At 40.1% G+C, this 20,621-nt stretch overlaps 1 protein-coding gene across 6 annotated transcripts in view; it reads left to right on the top strand.

Moving 5' to 3' along the window:
- The first annotated feature begins 6,753 nt into the window (after nucleotides 1-6,753).
- The window catches only part of Sorcs1 (sortilin related VPS10 domain containing receptor 1), a 477,793-nt gene continuing 463,925 nt past the window's right edge, over nucleotides 6,754-20,621 (top strand). For 4 of the 6 annotated variants that reach the window (XM_046450463.2, XM_046450461.2, XM_046450464.2 and 1 more), the window contains exon 1: nucleotides 6,855-7,530. In XM_046450463.2, the coding sequence (XP_046306419.1) occupies nucleotides 6,973-7,530 (558 nt within the window). In that variant the 5' untranslated portion in view covers nucleotides 6,855-6,972. Of the gene's footprint in view, nucleotides 7,531-20,621 lie in introns of all 6 variants that reach the window. The other 2 variants (XM_046450466.2, XM_046450460.2) reach the window with 1 other exon arrangement.

Raw genomic sequence — 20,621 nt, 5'->3', positions numbered from 1 at the left:
GGTGCGGCCAATTTGGAAAGCAGTATGGAGATTCCTGGGAAAGCTGGGAATGGAACCACCATTTGACCCAGCTATTGCCCTTCTCTGACTATTCCCTGAAGACCTTAAAAGAGTGTATTACAGGGATACTGCTACATCAATGTTCATAGCAGCACAATTCACAATTGCTAGACTGTGGAACCAACCCAGATGCCCTTCAATAGATGAATGGATAAAAAAAATGTGGCATTTATACACAATGGAGTATTATACAGCACTAAAAAATGACAAAATCATGGAATTTGCAGGGAAATGGATGGCACTAGAGCAGATTATGCTTAGTGAAGCTAGTCAATCCCTAAAAAACAAATACCAAATGTCTTCTTTGATATAATGAGAGCAACTAAGAACAAAGCAGGGAGGAAGAGCAGGAAGAAAAGATTAACATTAAACAGATACATGAGGTGGGAGGGAAAGGGAGAGAAAAGGGAAATTGCATGGTAACGGAGGGAGACCCGCATGGTTATACAACATTACATATAAGAGGTTGTGAGGGGAATGGGAAAATAAACAAGGAGAGAAATGAATTACAGTAGATGGGGTAGAGAGAGAAGATGGGAGGGGAGGGGAGGGGAGATAGTAGAGGATAGGAAAGGTAGCAGAATACAACAGTTACTAATAGGGCATTATGTAAAAATGTGGATGTGTAACCGATGTGATTCTGCAATCTGTATTTGGGGTAAAATTGGGAGTTCGAAACCCACTTGAATCAAATGTATGAAATATGATATGTCAAGAGCTTTGTAATGTTTTGAACAACCAATAAAAAAATTAATACTGAGGGCTGGGATTGTGGCTAAGCGGTAGAGTGCTCGCCTAGCACTGGCAGGACCCAGGTTCGATTCTCAGCACCACATAAAAAAAATAAAGGCATTGTGTGTCCATCTACACCTAAAAAATAAACTTAAAAAAAAAAAACAATGACTAACAGCATTGACTGTTTACTCTGTGACATATGAAGCACCCTGACACAAGGAATTGGTTCAACTTCCATTTTACATATTAGACATCAGGCATTCTGAAAGTCAAATGATAATGTACAACTAGCTAGTGACATCCAATTGGGATTTAAAGGTATAATTTTCATTTCAAAGTTTAGAATTATAAGCCCACACTGTAGTGATTCTAAGCACCAGAGGCAGACAGACACAGTAAACTTTATGCCTTCAATCACCTTTCCTTTCTTTGGTGTATCTCTGTGACATCACCAGAGAGAGCAGGCTGTTGGCAATATCTAGACTGGAGGACTGGAGAACATCTGCTTTTTAACAAGATTAAACACAGAAATGGTAAGCACCACAACATAGCTCATGTCTGCCTGACTGTGCTTTTGATTCTTTGATTTCTTTCTTTTTCTTTTTTTCCTTTGCAAGATACTCTTGTGCAAAGTCCCCCAAATCATCTTCTTCAATAGCTACTGGGCATTTTATAGAGCGCTATCCTGCTGGATTATTATGACTCAGAAATCTTCTGTGTTTGGCAGCAGTAATAACACTACTCATCTTTGGATTAGAACTTTGTAAAGGAGGCAAAGATAACCTATGACTTCTTGTGAGATGGAAGCTTTGGGTTATCCTATTATTGGCCCCTAAAGAACTTTGGGAGTTGCTTCTTGTTTCTTCTATCTCTGCTCTTCCAGTCAGTTTTCCCAAAGAAACCAAAGGAAATGTAGCCCCAATTTTGGGTATGTGAGTTTATACGTTCCTATTTGTACTTTTAAGGAAGTTGGGTTAGAAAAAGTGTTAGAGTTGGTTTTGTGATTTACTACATCGAAGCCTTTTCCTGTTGGACTTTCAGGCTGAGGAAGTCAGGAGAAAGTGATTATAAAAGTAATTTTCTACAGTTTTCAGATCATTTTAAGACAATAAAGAAGTTAATTGATGAATTCTTAGATTTGAGAGTAAAGGTTTATTCTTAAAAGCCTAATAATGTCATCTCTAAATAAACTGACTTAGTTATAGTGCACATTTTATTTGTTTTACATTAAGTATGAATATTTAAGTGGTAAAGTATATCTGCATATATGAGTTCACAAAATGACACTGATAATAATTCATGCTTTTCTTTTCCTACTTAATTATAAAAACATCCTTTGAAACCTGAAATGTCTGTGTGAACAAAATGTAATAGCCAAGTATAAATAGTGTGGGATTTTAATACATACATATATATGTATATACCTATGTATACATATATACATACATATACATATTGGAGACAGAATAGGACTAAATGAAGGAAAAAGAATATCAGAATTCTATTCTAAGTTTTGTCTCTAACTCTATGACCTTGGATAAATGTCTTTTTATTCTGTAAGATGCAGGCAAAAACTGCCCCCTACCTACCTTTTGGAGCTGCTGCAAGATTTATTAAACTAGGAGAAAAACAAAAACAGTTTAGAGGTCTAATGAGATAGAATTCTCATAAATACAAGACAGTATTGTTATTTGCAAGGTGTACAAAGTTGAGTTGATTTTCATTACATTCATGAAAGTCAGGTAGATAATTTTAGCCTTATTTTTACAGATGAGAAGGCTTAAATCTTTCTGCTAAAGCCACTTAATTTAGATATATGATAAAGGTACGATGACTGGATTCAGACCTAGATCAGTATTTGTTGATATTTGAATGTATTTTTAGGGGCAGTTTTAAAAATCCCAAATTTCCTTGGCAGCTGATGAGAATAACCTGCCTATTATTCTCTCTGGTTATCTTTCTGCGATTCTTCATGAAAATGATCTAAAAAGCAAGACACCTTGTCTCAATGGTATCCAAGGAGAGCCAAGTATTTTGAAAGCTATTAAAAGACATTGTTCTAATTATGAGGCATATAATGTGATTTAGTGCAAGTGCAGCCAAGGTATCCATAAGAAATGGAGAAATGTAGGAAAAGGGAAAGAAGGAAATCCAGTAAAAGAATTAACTTGTAGCTCCTGCAGTGAGATTATGAGAGTAGTGACTATTCTGCTCTCTTTAAAATGACTCCACCACATACATCAAATAAAAACAAATGGAAATAGAGTATACATGTTCTCCCTTCCCAAACAAACTTGATCACTTGTTTCCAAAATTGCTTGCTTATCCTTACTAAAAATGATTAAAAGTACTAGAGTGTCTGGCACACAGTAAGTCTCCAATAAGTATTATCTGTCATTAGTTGGAGTTGAAGTAAAAAGAACACTGCATAAAGTTATGTGCCTCTCAGGAATAAGGATGCCTATGTAGAAGCCTTGACTTTGCACTAACTTCTAGTGTGATTCTCGATAACTGCACAACAACATCTGTAAAGTGGGGAAATGATAATACTGAGATAAACTTAAATAAAAAGCCCACTTGAGTTGGTACTTTAAAATCCTTAGCACAGTTTTTCACAGAGTACATATCTGATTTACAAAGTGTTAGCTATTAAGAGTTATTGCAGGTAGTCTTGTTACACAAGTGCCAGCCAGCCATTATTTATTTATGAATGGACCAGATCATGAGGGAGACATTAGAAAAAGAGCTGATCTATAAGGAAGATGTGATCATTATTCATATTAGTGTTTTTAGTGATTATTAGGAAAAAAAAGTCAAAATAAAATGGTAGAAGACTGTAACATATGCTAAGAATGATCCAGTAAGAGACTGATACAGAAAATGAGAAGGGGATATCTTCTTTGGGTAGGGGCATTAGGTAAAGTCCCCCTGGATGCATATTTGAAGTAAAAATCTTAAAGAGAAATCAATCGTGGGAAGTGAAGGTGGTGGTGGGAATTCCCGGCAGTTGGAACAACATGTGCAAAGTTACAAGTTAAAAAATTCTAGGCACATTGGAGGAAAGGTCAGCTCTGGATGAGTGGAGTATATGAATGAGGGAGAGAGAACTGCCAAATGGTATTGAGAAAAGGGTAGCTGATGGCCATGCTAAGGAGTGTGGATAGTATTCTGTTTTCAATATTAAATTGATTAAGGGTGTCAAGCAGTGATGAGAAATTATATTTTATAATTTTGAAAGACTACCTTTTCTTCACTGTAGGGTAAAGTATCTAAACTGTTTTGATTATCCAGTAATTGATGATTGGGGAGGCTAAGTTTTAATTTTTTTCATTAAAATTAAATGTGTCACCAAGTTGTATTCTTTTCTTCCTGCAAATGAATAGGTCAACTTGTGGTGCTTTGGAGATAACTACTGGAGAAATAGGATGGTACAGAGCAATTGTGAAGTTGGGCAGGCAGTAAAGGGGTTGTTGGTCTAGCTAGTCCAGATGTGAAATGGCGAAGATCTAGACAAAGCAATGGTAGATTTTTCATATGCATAATGTGGAGACTTGTGAGAATTATCAGTGTATGAACTCTACTGGCCTTTTATATCAACTATTTTCCTAATAAATGATCCATTCTGGTTGCATTATACTGATAAACCCTACTTAGTAGGTTGTTGGATTAAAAACACATTGAAATAGACTTTTCACCATGACTAGCCTAATACTTAGGGTCTTAGTTAGATGGAAATAGTTTAGGATATTACTGGCACTTGTCCTTTCTACTTATTAATACAAGTCAAAGGGGAAAAAATGACACACAAGCACCCACAATATTTCTTGAAGCCAATTTTATCTATATTTTTGAAACTTTTTTCTCAAACAGATAATTAAAATCAGACATTAAAAATGTCTACAAAGTACCAGCAAATGGACTGTAAATGCTTTGAATTGCAGAACTTATTATAATGGCCGTATTTGGAAAGATGATAGTTCTATGCTCTGGGAAGGAAAAATCCACTCTGCTTGTACCAATTTTCTTCAGAAGAATTTTCATTTTAATACTTAAAATAATACAGATTTTGGTATGGGAAGAAAAAAAAAACTAAGGCCAGAAAATATGAATCCACTTATTTATTCTTTTCCATTTTTGCTTTTTCCAGTCCTGAATTTGGATGGGAATTTATTGGGTTCTGATTCTTTAATCTGCTTTTCCTTTCTTGGAGGGATTCCCACACACTTATCCAGACTAGAAAGGAGGTTACCGGGGCATAGAAAGAAGACATTAAGCAAATGATCCTGTAAAGCTCTGAAAACCTTCTTGAGGGGAGGAAAATGAGCACCCTGGGTTTTGACAAAGAGCACTTGCAATTTGGAGAGGAAAAAGGACTTCTGGCCCTGTTCTCCTCCAGCTCGAGGAGAACATTCTGCCAAACAATGTTTCTGGAGGATCCATACTTGTGCAGTGAAAGGTGTTTTGGGGAGAACAGCCCATGGAGTCCTTTAATGACAAGAATATATTCTTCTGTCCTGCTGTGTACTCTAACATAATGGCAAAGAAGACTTCCTCTTTGTATTTGCACTTTTCTTGCATTGGTCATAAGAACAGTGACTTAAATAATTTTTTAAACACCTCTCTGGATTAACTCGATATCTTAGAAGTTCCTCTTGGGCAGCATTAGAAAGGGTTTAATAAATCCAAGGGTCAGTACCACTCTACATTACTTCCAAGTTGGTCTCACTGCAAACCCAGAACTCAAAAGTTTACCATCTAAACTTTAAACAGTAGCAGGGGAACTGAGTTGGGTTGATATTATAATAATACAATTGCAGAATTTTAGGAGTGGAAGGGATTTTAAAGGTCATCTAATGCAACCAGTTTATTTTAAAGGGGGCAAACTCAGAGATTGTGACTTCTCTGAGATCTCACAGCAACCTAGTAAGAGTGTTCGGAATAGACTTGCTAATGGAGATCTCAAGTCTTGTGTTGGTGACCCTGAGCTAGGCACCAAAGGACAGAGGGTAAATATAGCACCATGCCCCCTTTCCTGTATTTATTTCATGTACAAATACATTATAGACTCACAATGCGTATTTATTGAATTGATGGTTTCCTATCATGTAGGGCACTGTGCCAAGCATTGAGGATAAAATGGCAAACAAACTGAACAGGTCTTTTTGTCCAAGTTGTTCACAATTGGTATTCCTGTCTTCAGTGAGTTTCCAGTCCCTTAGTGAAGCCAAAATGTTATTATGCCTACAAAACTCCAAGTGGAACCTTGGTTTAGAAAAGTGTTCTCCAATATGTTTGTAGGCAAAAAGATTGGGTTCAAATACAGTGATTTAGGAGATCAGGAAAGGAATCTAAGCGTAATAATCGATGGAAAATCCCCTAAATACACACACACACACACACACACACACAAGTCCGCGAGATCATTTAATTACATCACTCTCTGCTGCTGCCTTTCCGGGATCTCCCCCAGGCTGCTGGGACCCAGGCTCTGCTCAGAGAAAGGTTGAGATGCGCCAACCCTCCGAGAACAAGAAAGGCAAAGAGGAAGAGCCCACCCATCTACCTCCTAAACTGGAGAACATCAGAAAAAGAGGAAAAGGGAAACAGCAGCAGAGACTGATAGAAACGGTAAAACAGGAAAAATAAATAAATAAATTAACCCTCCATACAGCGACAGCCTGGGAGCCTTGGGCCGGCCGCCCCCACGGGAAGGGTGCGCGAGCTCTTCACTGGGACCCGAGACCGCAGACCGCGGGGGCACAAAGCCGGAGGCGGCGACGCCTGTGAGGCCGCGGGGAGGGTCGCGGCGGTGCATCCAGTGCCCGCAGCCCGGGTGCGCAGCGCAGCTAGGCGGCGGGACGCGGAGCCCGGAGCCCCGGCAGCGCCAGCCCTCCCTCCCGCGTCGCCCGCCAGCGCGCCAGCGCCCGCTCCGCCTGTGACTTCAGTGCAGCTCCACCCCCGCGTGGCGGCGGCTCGCTCGGTCCGAACCCGCGCTCGGCACAAGCCCAGCCCCGGCGAGCGGCCGCCACCTGCCCGGCGCCTCCTCTACCCGCCCCACCGCGGCCCAACTTGGATGGAGTTGGGGTCTTGAGCACCTGCCCCCGCCGCCGCCAGCGGAGAGCCCCGCGCCGCCTCCTTCGGTCTGGGACCCCTTCTCCGCTCCTCTCTGCTCCCGCGATGGGAAAAGTTGGCGCCGGCGGCAGCTCCGCAGCCCGGCTGAGTGCGCTTCTCGCCGGAGCGGGGCTTTTGGTCCTCTGCGCCCCGGGCGCCTGCAGCAGCGGTTCTTGCTGCCCCCCACCGCACCCCAACTCGGCTGGACGCTGGACCACGACCCCAGGGGGCTTTTTCCACCAAGGACCGTCAGGCAGGGCTCCTGCCACGCCCCTGCCGCTTCTTGTGCGCCCCCTGTTTGCAGTGGCCCCCGGGGACCGAGCGCTATCCCTGGAGCGGGCCCGGGGCACCGGGGCGTCGGTGTCGGTTGCCGCACGCTCCAGCCGAAGGAGACGAAGTGGAGCGGTTCAGGAGAAGGCAGAAAGGGTAGAGGGCTCCAGTAGGAGCCCCCGGGGAGTACTGAGGGACGGAGGGCAGCCAGAGCTTGGGACTCCGGAGCGGGACCTGGACAAAGCCACCCGCTTCCGAATGGAGGAGCTGAGACTGACCAGCACCACGTTTGCACTGACAGGAGACTCCGCACACAACCAAGCCATGGTCCATTGGTCCGGCCACAACAGCAGCGTGAGTAGATGGGGACTGGGGGCAAAGGAGTGAAAGATGGAAAGGGTTAAAGTCCACTGTTTGATCTGATGGAGAATTGGGGGAAATGGGTCTTGTGAGATCCTGCAAACTGAAGTCTTCTCTGCCCTCCTCCCTCAGGAGTTAATATAACCTACTATGAGGCTAACCTCCACCTCCCTCTCCTACCCAAATCATCAGAGCCCTCTCCACATCCCAAAGGAAGATTCCAACTGAGCAGCAAATCCCTATTTACTAGTGTTTTCTTTTTCTTTTTTTCTCTTTTTGGTGGTATAGGTGTGTAGAATGAAGATCAGGCCGACAAGGGGGTTAAAGTACTCAGTGTAGGCATGAAAGGGTTAAATTTCCAGACAAATGGACAGTGCCTCAAGTGACTGTGACTTTCCTTTTACTTGCTAGACTTATGGACGGGCTCAAGTCTGATCAAGAAGACTTATATATGGGGGCTTTTATTTTATTTTTATGTGGCACTCCTAACCCCTTCTTCACAGGATGGGGGGACTGCAGGGGAATATAAGGTGCCCTTTATTGGATTCTCTGTTTGGGGGACCGAGTGGGAGTGGATGCAAGTTTCAGGGCAGGAACTCTCCAGCATCTTCTAACAGCACTAGCAAGTGTGTTTTGAGAGCTGGGGCTTTCCAGCTCATGAAAGAGTGGTTGTTCTCTGGCATGATCAGTCTCAGGAAGATCAGATATATGCCAGTGACAACAGCTCCCTGTTCTCCCCCAGTGTCTGACCTCCTCTAGTGAGGAGCACAAATAAAGACTTGCCATTTCTGTTATGAAGGCAGGAAAACCATTGCTGGATTCCAGGAGGGGATTCCAGAGGACTGGGGGTACAATGGCATGGTCATGTCAGGGAAGGTTTTAGATTTTTTGAAAACCCTGTGTATTTGCATTCTGAGGGGGCTATTACAGTTTCAACTGAACCCAAAAACTTCAATGAGCTGAAATACCAAAGAACTAGCTTTGACCCAAACAATTTAAAAGTATGGAAAGTTCTTTGAGCTGCCATGAATAGACAAGAAGAATCTAAAAATCAAAGACATAAAATGAAAAAAAAAAATCCAGGTTTCAGCTTCAGTCAGGTCATTGGGGTTGTAGAGGTTGTAAGGTGCACAGTCTATTACAACCTTTGGAAATGTTTTCTGTGGGGGTTTAAAAGCCAGAAATTTCCCCTGTCGACTGCCACTTTTGTCTATTGTGCTCATTGTCCGGTTTTTAATTAGAGTTGTGAGCATTTTAAAATATGATCCATCATCACAGATTCCTTGTACTAAGGCAAATCGGGATACAAAGTATTTTGAATTGATGTCTCTGTCCTGAGAGTACCAGCAGAGTTTTCCCTACAATGCAGCCTTCGTGACAGAGGCTGTGGTTTTTATATGGTTCTTAGGAGTGGTTTAATCAAATAATTGAAGATGAAATTCTTTCCTTTCAAACCTGAACACCCTTGCCCTCATCCTGTACCTTAACTATCATGTCTTTCATATCATGGCCAAAAAAATTAATTCTGCAATTTGAACTTGAATTTTCTTAGACTGATGGAATAACTTTCACCTTCTTTAAGTGATGAATGCACAGCTCTGGCGTTAGGGGGAGATTTTAAACACATCAGACATGTTAGATCATGTTGTATTAAGAAGTAAAAAAAAAAAAAAACTTTGGACTCAAGATATTTTTGGCTTTTAATGTAATTCGAGCTGTAAAAAATCACTTACCCACTAGACCTCTACTTTAGTTTCTGTCTTGAAAGATCTTGGAAAGAGTAAGAAAAGGAGAATATATCTTTGGCAAATTTTAACCTCCACTTAAGAAATGGCAGAAAGCACTGCCAGCCCTTAATATTTTTTTTTAATAAATGGTGCTTATAAGTCCAGTATGGCTTATTAGGGTCAAGGCTTAAAATATGCAGGCAAGTCTGAGGTAATGTGGAAAACAATCAAGGTGGTGAGTGTTTAAGGTTTGAACAGTCCAATCCTGTTAACTAATGAGATGAGATTTCTACCCTCTGAAGTCTTTTATTCTGGATGATATCACCCCTCTCCTCTCCTGTCCCTTCCCTGCTCATTGCACACAATTGTTATTTTTTATATTTAATGTATGCATGCAGATATTGGAGAAGAGGAATAGTTTTTATCCAGGATCTCCAAAATAAAGCTAGTACTACTTTTCTGGACCAAACTCATAGGAGACACAAAGATTAAAATGCTTTTAAAGGGAAAGAAGGCAGAAAGAAACTTTTCTGGCAACTTTTTGAAAAAAAAAAAGAGCAGAGACTATAGAGTTCTAATGCTGTGTATTTGTGGCTTGACCATTACAAGTCTGTTGTGCTCTGGGCATGGAACACCTCATCTTTAAAGTGGGGGCAGTGATTATCAAATTAATTACCAAGAATACCCCTTACACTTATTCGGAATTCTCTCACATCCCCCCAGAATGAAAGTCCAATAACTTAAACCCAAGGGCAAAATTGGGGGCTCCCATCTTTTTATAAATCCATTCAGGGACACAGGAAATCAATCCTCTAACACTGTCTCACCTTTAACTAAAAAAAAAAAAACAACGCTAAGAAGAGCCTCTGATTACAATAACACCTGTGTTCAAGGTACAAATGTATGGTAATTATAGGCTGCCTGTCAAACTGGTGAGGGATTCTAGATTGTTCACTCACCTACTTCCCTCTCTCTTCTGCCCCCTCAGCCATTGGACTTGTGCGGTTGTGTAAAGACATGACTGTTTTGCCTCATCCGTGGGTGGGATGTGATTCCTCTATACTGCAGTCTTCTTGCTTGATGGAAACCGTTGCTAGAGTTGGTAGAACACCTGGGGGGATCTTCTGGCATGAAAGGTGCTGGGTATGAATCATTTGTCATGAGCTTGGTGCGTAAGGAAGAACATATTGTTCCTACCCTACTCATCCCAGGCATGCTGTGCCCTGATCTAAATTTATATAGTAATCCTTAGAGTTTTAAAAATATATTTGTCTATATGTGTGTGCATGATGGTGTATATGTTTATTCCTTATTTCCCTGGGATTTCAAAGTGCTACACTTACAAATTTTTAAAAAATCCTTGGTAGGTAGTAAGTAGGTAATGAGCATTAATATCTCTTCTTCATATTTTTATGCTGGAGTTAATTTGAATATTTCAATTCACCACTCCCCCTCTTTCTCACTGGCAATAGTGTTAAAAGATTTGTTAGCAGAAGCTTTTACTTGATTTATGTGTTGGCATTATGATATCTTTAATGCTGCATTTATCAAAGGACATGGTGATTTGGCTGGTTTTCATGGATCTCTTTGCCTTTAATTGCCCTGGCACTTGACATTTACCATCCAACTTTAGTAAACAGAGTGCCAAGGAGGGGCCAGGTCGATGCCTGGCATTTATCATCTCACTTAATTTTCATGAAAACGTCATGAGTAGGTATTCTTGTTCCCATTACATGGAGGAGGAAGCTGAGGCTCTGGAAGGCTACATGAGTTGCTAAGAGGAATCAGCAGTTCAGGGGAAGAGCGGGACTGGCACTCAGGTTTATTCAACTCTAAAACCCTATAGGATGACTTGTCCTGTAGACTTTAAAGCAGGACAGAAAAACCCAGACCTTTCAGAAAAGTCATCCTCTTTTGACTTGATTTCTGATGGTGGGGAGGATGTGCTCTTGGCTGGAAGCTTTGTCTCCTTGTAGAAAAGCAAGGATTTCAATATGTGCCTGCCGCGTGGTGCTCTTTACCTCAGGTAGTGATCTGGTTTTCTCTCTTCTGCCCACCTCTTCATCTTTCTAAGACATGCAGTCTGCCTCTGGTGATTTGATGAGGGTAACCTGTGATCACTCAGCTTTCAGATGTTTTTCTGCAGGAATAAATAATGACAAATCTGATCTTATAGATGAGTTTGGAATCACACGCTTGATTTAACTATGTATTTTGGTAGGCTGTTTGTTTTGACCCAACTTTTTGTTTTTTAAGCAAAATGATAAAAAGATTTTAGCTTTCTTTAGCAAGCCCACACAATTCCTTCTCTGACTGATATTTTATGCTTTTAATGAAATCTAATGTGAGGTTACACTGGAGGTAGTAGTATGGGAAACAAACAGACTTGGGTTCAAATCTTGACTCTCCTTGCCATTATCAAGACACTTAAATTCTTTGAGCCTCAGTCTCTTCATCTGCAATGAAGTTTGTCTTCAGTAGGCTTTTCCTGAAGCTTTGACATCAGATATGGTAAGGGAAATGCCTTGTATATAGTAAGTGCTCAATAAATGGTACTTTTTTTTAGGTGAAGAAAGTGTTCTTCACTGGAAATTACAAACCTTGGATTATATTCCTGACTGTATACAAAAATTGTGTATATAGTTAAAGCACGTTAAAATTTTGTGTCAACATTTTTATCCTCTGTGAAATGACAGTAAGAGACTAGAACACCACTAAATTCCCTTACATGTTAAAATTAATTTAATACTTTGTTCAACCTGTAAGGTATTGGGTACCTGTGACATTTAAGTGATTGTACTGGGAGTGTTGAGGATGGAGAAATAATATAATGACCTACATTTTTGACCTGTGAGTGAGCAAACTTTTCATTTCACATGATTTTCCTTTTCTCACAGTTCATGTACATATCTGTTTATGGAAAATTGAGAACTTTTGGATCTAAGAAGGTTTTCATGTAGATCTGGGCACATAGATTTTCAGCACAACACAGTTTATAGGTTTTTTGCATGACCTCTTCATGTTGAGGAACATGCTATCTCTGAATCAAAGGGGAGAAAAAGACTCAAGTGAATTGAAAACTAAGCATCTCTTAGATATTCAGTGGGATTTTCTAGAGTAAATTGACACGAATATCAACTCAGGGAACTCTCCACATCCTTTAAAAGAGGATCCTTAAGAACTCTTTTGTAAGTGAGGCTACACAAACAGGTGGAATAATACAATTTACTAATGAGAATAATAATTGCACACATGTCAGGAATGACTTCTGTGTGCTGGCAGGATGCTGAGAGCCTTACATGAATTTTATTTACTTTTAATTCCACAAATACTTACTGAATTCCTTATATCCATCAGTCACTAGCATGGGGCGATTTGGGAGTTGAGCACCACAATGAAATCATCCTGCCCTCAAAGGGCTTTTGGTCCTGAACCCAAAGGCTCCTACTAAGAGACAGTGAGGGATGTGTGTTCTCTGAGGAGTTCCAGTGACGGCTGAGAATCTCTTGGCAGGGGTGGTCTTCAAGCTTTATTGCAGAGAGGGAACTTTGATGGAACCTTGAAATACAGAGAAAATTTTAAGAAACAGTTGGAGATTAGGAAAAGGAATTTTGAGCTGAATGGATGACATGAATAAAGTTCAAGAGAAAAGACCTACATTACTATCTATATCTAGGAGAGTACTACTTTAATTAAAAATTATGTTATTTTAAAACTCTGCTTAATGTTTTTATTTTTAGAAATAGTTTTAAAATTAGTATTATTGAGCAAAAAAATATGCACACCAATTTTGTAATAAGCTTGGGTATATTCCAAGGCCAATTAGAAAATAAAAACCTGTGAGCCCACTGAAAGACACAACTGCCCTTATTTGCACATTTAGTCTCAGCTGGGTTCATGATTGTTTCATTTTTACCTTGACATTTTCCACTTGCAGTTTTTACAAAAGAGTTTTCTTTTGTTTAATTTTTGATCAGAAACACCCCAGGCCAGGTTACCTGGGGAATAAATTAATTTGGCTCCCTGCCAGCTTATGTGAAGTCACTAAATGTATGTAAAATATTTGTCCTGTCTTTGTGTATGTCTCAATTCCTATTCTGGAACTGGCTGGAGAGGATGGAGAATGCACCCTGTGGAAGGGAAACTGGCCACATGGTGTCTCTACAGGGCCAAAGGGGATGGCTGAGAAGGGCTGTGGTCAGGACCAGGTGTGGATGGGTTCCATGAAAGTATAAGGTTACTCTTGGGGAGCACCAACTCTGCTCAGATGAGATTGATGGACTCGCCAAACAGCTGGCAAGACACAAAGGTGGAATCTTACTGTGCAAGGTTTATAATGAAAGAATAGAGCGTATTCTAAACTGTAGGTAGGGGAAGGAAGGAGAGGACAGGAATGCTTTGCAGCAAATTCTATGTGAGATTTTACATGTGTATAAAAGATATTGTGTCTATTTCTATAGCACTCTTGAATATTGTTATGCCACTTTAGATCAGATATAGCCCTTTTTCCTCTTTGCGAAATGCTTTCGTTTTCAAAGATTGGAACATTCTATTATTTCAAATTTTATTCTCACTACAATTCTATAAGATAGGCAAGTCAAATATTGTCCACATGTCCAAAACCAAGCTGTTCCTATTAAGCAGTTGAGTTAGCAGAAGGTCAGAACCATTTGGTTTGGTCCACCCCAGGCAGGTATAAGAACAATGGTATCCTGGCCTCGTGGTTGGGCAAAGCGTGTGCACCTGCGTCTATAGGTTTGTCCTTGTGTGAAGAAGCGTGGATTAGTTGTGGAGCCCATATTCTATACTGTAGGTAGGGGAAGGAGAGGACATGAATGCTAGTTCCAGGCTCAAGCTGTTCAGGATATTTGTACTAGGCTGCAGAGCAGGTAGCCTCACCAAAAGTCATGCTCTTGGTATTGTTTAAGCCTTTGAAAAATGATCTTAAAAGACACAATGGGACTTTCTGGAAGTGAGATTTCTGGCAGTCTCACTACCATATGCATTCTATTGTTAATAGATTTCAGAGATGAGATTACTTATGGCTGGGTTTATTGCAATAGGGGATTGGGAGATAAAAGGAATATGGCCACCTCTTCCTGTCTTTAACTGTCTTAGCAGGTAAAATCTTGTTAAAAATAGGATGAAACATGGCCTCAATCAGGGAACCTAGAGTGTTGCATTCTGGAGCAGCATTAGTCAAACTGGAGGAGTACCAGCTGATACTAATGGATTTTACTTGCTCAAAAATACACTGAATCACCAGCTATTGCTTTTTTTCACTTTTATCTTTTGGGGTGAAGGAAGCAAAGGAGAATTTGCTGAATTCTAGGGACAGCTCCCTGTATCTAGTTAAGACACAGTGATGCTCACAGAAGCCTGTCTTAATAGTAACGTCAATAACCACAATTTAGTGAACCGGTTTCCTTGGAGTATGTTCTGGGACACCAAATTATTTCACGCAGTCCTCACAATGCCTTTACAAACTAGGTACCGTCATCCTCCGTCTGCAGCCATGGAAGTCCAGACTTAAAGAACTTGCTCAAGGTTGCCTGGTGAAGAAGTGGCTGAGTTGGGATTTGATTTTGTCCCTTTCTGGCTCCAAAACTCTTCCTACCAGATCATCCTTCTTCTTTGTATAGGTTTATTTTTTACTGTCTTAGTCATAAGTCCGCAAGTCAGTGCAGAGGGGTGGTAAGGAAAGTTTTGGAGTGAGTGACACAATGTGGGCCTCTCTCTGTCACATCACCCCATTCTCAGGGTCGTGGAACAATGACATTTTACTTGGAAATGAGCTTCTCCATGATGAAGCCGGATCAAAGCCCTAACCTCTGCCCATCCCTATGAGTGGCTCGCCTGGGCTTAGTTACATGTGTCATCTTGTTATCTCTGGAGGATGTGTGGGATGTGCTATTCGGTTTCTCCCTGCTGGCTAATGACCCTAGAGTGACAGTGTGGACAAGTTGTACGCTTTTTAAAGAAAGTGCTAATAAGAATCATGTTATCAGACAACCAGCTAATCATGTTGTGCCCTGGAGCCAATGGATTGATGCCTCTAGTCATCTTCCCCTAATCAGAGTGCAGGGGCGATTGAGACACACAATCATGGACAATCTATCCTTCTGCTCCAGGGCCTCTGCAGGGGGCTGTAGATTGGCATTAAGAGTAAAAAGGCTCTCCCCTCATCGCAGCAATTCCCACTATGCAATCTTGATCAACATCCTAAAAGGGAAAAAGGCTAATTTAGACACATTCAACCACATAATTTAAAAAACTCATATATAGCCCCACTTATCCTGACTTTTATTTTACTGGAAAGATACAGAGATTTTAACTGCACAGCCATGGGCTCTCTCATAAGTAACAGTAGGCATTTCCTAGGGGACTGTCTTGATGAGACTTGCTTTTGAATCCCCTGACGGGAAACAGGGCCCCAAGAATCTTTATATGTTTTGCCAACTCCCTAGGGAATTCTTCAGGCTCACTCAAATTTAAGAATCATTTCGTTAAGATTTGCACATGAGTTCAAGAGTTTATGAACCTCTTCCATTATCTGTACAATTTCAATTTGTGTTGGTATGCTTTATTTTCTCCCATGTAAAGCTGAAGTCTGGAGCTTCTATCAGCTCTTTAGTGGAAACTCTGACTCCCAGTGGTGAAGATCTGGTGCAGCTTTCTGTCGACCACACGGGCTCCAAGCAATATTTCTGTCATTCAGTGTATCCTAAGAAATTATCTTTCCTTGGTGTCTCACAACCAGGGTGCACAGAGAGTACCCAATTTGGTGACAAGAAGTGCTTCATTTAAAATATACCATAATGCTGAGTGACTTGTGTAAAAATCCTGGGTCTCTTCCTATGAGATAGTGAACTCGGGCAATTAACTTTGTATTTTTGTGCCTTAGTCTCCTTCTCTGTAAAATGATTATATTAATGTGCACTTTTCTATGGCTACTTGATGATTAAAAGAAATACTATATATAAAAATGCTTAAGGAAGCATCTGGCAAATAGTATACAGTCCGAGTTATCTGCTTATTATTATCATCATGATTTTGTTACTATTAATCCTAATATTCATTGTGCTAAACTGTGGTCTACTAAAGATGTTTATGATACATTGCTCATGATATTGCTTCTGTTTATGCATTTATCCTCTTTCACTCCAGTTCTGTTATCTTATAATGAGGGCTGGGACTCTCTCCTAATGTTTTTGGCATCCCTCTCAACATCTCTATCTCTTGATACACAATACTCGCTTACTAAATATTTGCTGTTTTATTTGGTATTAGTTTGGGAGAAACTGGATTTTCATATTGTTCAAACAACCAGGACCTTGTGCAAGTGTGTGGTAGATTAGTGAGGCCATTAAAAAACTGATTACATAAATATATATTTTGAATTGGAAAGCCATCACAAAATGCCAGAAAGGAAAGTTTTTTAAAAAAGAGAGAGATTACAGATAGTACAAGCTAAGGCCCATGAATTCAGAGATTGTTTTGTCTATGTTGTTTTCTCATCTACTCCAAGTCCTAAAAAATACCTAAGCATACTATGGGCTCAATTTTTTTCAGTTATTATATAGTATAAAATAATTATTTTTTATAAAAAAATAAAGGAAGTGTATGACTCAAAATGTTTGCATATGATTATGATGAATCTTGGGATTGTAAGTGCTTTTTAATTTTTGGTTGTTTTTTTTTTTCTTATTTGTTCTACTTAGTTGTACATGACAGCAGAATGCATTTCAGTTCATCATATACAGATGGAGTGCAACATTTCAATTCTCTGGTACATGGTGTAGAGACACACCGTTCATGCAACCATACATGTACCTCGGGTAATGATGTGCATCTCATTTCACCATCTTTCCTGTACTCATAACTCCTTCCCATCCTCCCCTTTGCCCAATCCCAAGTTCCTCCATCCTTCCCATGCCCCCTTCCATCATAGATCGGCATCCACTAATCAGAGAAAGCATTCAACCTTTAGTTTTTTGGGATTGGCTTACTTCGCTTAGCATAATATTCTTCAACTCCATCCTTTTACCTGCAAAGTCATAATTTTATTCTCTTTTAATGCTGAGTAATATTCCATTATGTATATACACCACAGTTTATTTATGCATTCATCTAGGGCATCTAGGTTGGTTCCATAGTCTAGCTATCGTGAATCAGCTGATATAAACATTATTGTGGCTATGTCACTACAGTATGCTGATTTTAAGTCCTTTGGGCATAGACTGAGGAGTGGGATAGCTGGGTCAAATGGTGGTTCTATTCCAGGTTTTCTGAGGAAGCTCCACACTGCTTTCCAAAATGGTTGCACCAATTTGCAGTCCCACCAGCAATGTATAAGTGTACGTTTCCTCCCACATCCTTGCCAATGTTTATTGTTGCTTGTATTCTTGATAACTACCATTCTAACTGGGATTCCATGAAATCTTAGTTTTGATTTGCATTTCTCTAATTACTAAAGATGTTGAACACTTTTTCATACATTTGTTGTTCGCTTGTATATCTTCTGAGAAGTATCTGTTCAGTTCCTTAGCCTGTTTATTGATTGTTTGTTTGTTTATTTGTTTTTTTAGTGTTAAGTTTTTTGAGTTCTTTCTATATACTGCAAATTAGTGCTGCCTCTGATGTACTTGTGGTAAAAATTTGCTCCCATACTGTAGGGTTTCTCTTCACCTCAATGATTGTCTCTTGCTGAGAAGGAGCTTTTTTGTTTGAATCCATCCCATTTATTGATCCTTGATTTTGTTTCTCGCGCTTTAGGACTCTTATTAAGGAAGTCGGGGCCTAATCCAACACGATGAAAATTTGGGCCTACTTTTTCTTCTATTAGCTGCAGGGTCTCTGGTCTAATCCCTAGAACCTTGATCTACTTTATTTGTTGTTTTTCAGCAAACAGCATTGCTGTAGTTATTTTTTAAAGTGAAAAAAAGAAATGAAAAAGAGAGCAAACACGTTTTTGAACTTGGCCTTGTGAGAACTGAACATTCCTGGAAACTAAACCAGACAAAGAGCTCACATTCACATCTCCCATTCTGCTGCTCATCACTTTTGTTGGGAGAGAGTCCTGTGCACAGGGCTTTAGCAGAAGCAAATCACAGTGCCTCTCCCCTGGGTACACAGAAGCACATATAACCAAGCCTTTTGTTGATTGTTGCCTGGGGAAAGAATTCTGGAGTTAATTTCATGAACCTGACTACACATTCCAGAAATTCTAGTGACCTCCACTTCCCTAATAAAATCTCCTATCTTTCCATTTAGATCTCAACCTCTGTCTTGATCTTGGTTTCCATCTTTATGTGAGGTGTGTACATATAAAACATACAGGATAATGATATGCAGCCCCATGTATTTGTGTGAATCCATAGCAACACAGGCACCATGTGCAACATTGCAACCTCTACTCTAAAAAGTGAAATATTGGATAGTCTCAGAAAGCCATGGTGTGGATGTTGACTGACTGTGAGAGCTGGGTGGAAGGAGATCTCCAACAAGGAGAGATAAAAAGACAGAAGGGGAGAGAGAGGGAGGGGAGGGCAATGGAAACATTGATAGAATGTAAGGAGAGAAAGAAACAGAGAAGGAGAAGAAGGGAGATGGAAAGGGAGAAGAGAGAGAGAGAGAGAGAATGATAAAGAAAGGTAAAGGGAGACAGAGATCAAGACAGATAGTAGAGGCAGATTGAGAAAGAGGAGGAAAAAGAAAAAAATTAGAGATGGATACAGAGAGACCACAGACAGGGAAAGGTATGTTGAAAGATAAAGAGAGTTGCAATGGGGGCATGTAGAATCATGGAGAAAATCACAAAAAAGGAGAGTAAGAGATGAGAATAAGAGAGGAAAAATGTCATTGAGTGGAGAGAATTTGTAACACAGTCAAGTCATAAAAAGTACCTAGCAATAGCTGGGCAAAGGATTACATGCCCAGTGAGACCCCTACTGCCACACACACACAAAAACATGCAGAGTATATCTGAGTCCTAAGCAGATTGTACCTTTCCTAGTGTGCACAGTTTCTCTGCCCTTATGCTTTGAGGGATTTTGCACCCAGCCATGTCAAGTGGCTAGCATGGACATCCATTGCATGGGCAGTGGCCTCCAGAGTCACAGAAGTTAGCAGGGTGTGAAGAGGAAGCAGTGTGTGTTAAGAATCACTCAAGAGTGTTTTCTTTTGGAAAGTGGGACTGGTCATCTGGATGGTGAAAAGATAGCTTTTCATCTTTCATTTTATACTAGTCTGTGCTGTTTTTAATTTTTAACATGGGTATGCATTTTTTAATAATAAAAATACTAAAACATGCTTTCAGTGACTGTTGTGTCAGAGCTGTGCTAAGTGCCGGCAATGCAAAGTTGCATAAGGCTTGATCCTTATCCTTGAAGGTGCATATTCTGGTGCACCCAGACAGATATATAAACATATTAATTGCAATTTAGTGTGATAAGTGCATAATAACTATGTTTTTGTGCTATATTCTGTGGGAGCAAAGAGGGGTGGGGGACAACTAATTTTGCCTGAAAGCAGGAGCAGAGTTTTAAAGGGAAATGATATTTAAGCTAGGGTTTTATACAAGATTAGGAATTTTGCAGACAAAATTGGGTTGGAAGGAAAGCCTATGAAAGCTGCTTCTAACTACCCATCTTTTTGGTCTTGGGTTCATTTGAAGTTATTAGCACTGTCCACAAGCTGTCATTATGATGGCCCTTTATTTCTTTGTCTCAGTGTTCCTTTGGAACTGAGGCCAACCCAATTTTAAAATATCAAATTGGACTCCTCATTTTAGAAAGTTCTATAAAGATGTTAGCCTTAAACTAGACAAAGGAATCTTTTTCAGAGTGATAAATCTTCCCCCAAATCTTACACACATGCACACATCCTGCATGCATACACATTTGCACATGCACACACATGCACACACACACATTATAAAATGTTGTTGTTTCTTCTCATCACAATAACATTTGATTAACTAAATAAACAATGGTTAGATTCCCCCCTCCAAGATATTCTGTATGTTTCTGCATTGAAAGAGTTAAAGGTGGGTATTTTTGTCATCTTCTTGGATATGTTTCCTAAATCAGTATGGGGATTGATGTGCAGTAGGACAAAGTCGTTCACACTTACCAAAAATGGTCAACATTTATTATTGGAGTGTGATGTTTTTAAGACAGTGAGACAAAGCAGTAGAGTATTCCACAGCAATGTTATCCAGACTTTATTAATTCCATCTTGCCCAGAGGACATAGCATATACACATCAAATACATAGAAAATTCCCAGGAAATAAACTTAGCTTTTCATTGGTTCACCCCTTTTATCCTCCTTGTGTACTTTCTTAATATAAGAAAAA

The sequence above is a fragment of the Marmota monax genome, unplaced genomic scaffold (genome assembly GCF_021218885.2).
Source record: "Marmota monax isolate L192 unplaced genomic scaffold, Marmota_monax_Labrador192_F-V1.1 WCK01_AAM20220418_F8-fsc00004, whole genome shotgun sequence".
Taxonomy (NCBI): Eukaryota; Metazoa; Chordata; class Mammalia; order Rodentia; family Sciuridae; genus Marmota; species Marmota monax.
This window is presented reverse-complemented; position numbering and strand designations above follow the sequence as displayed.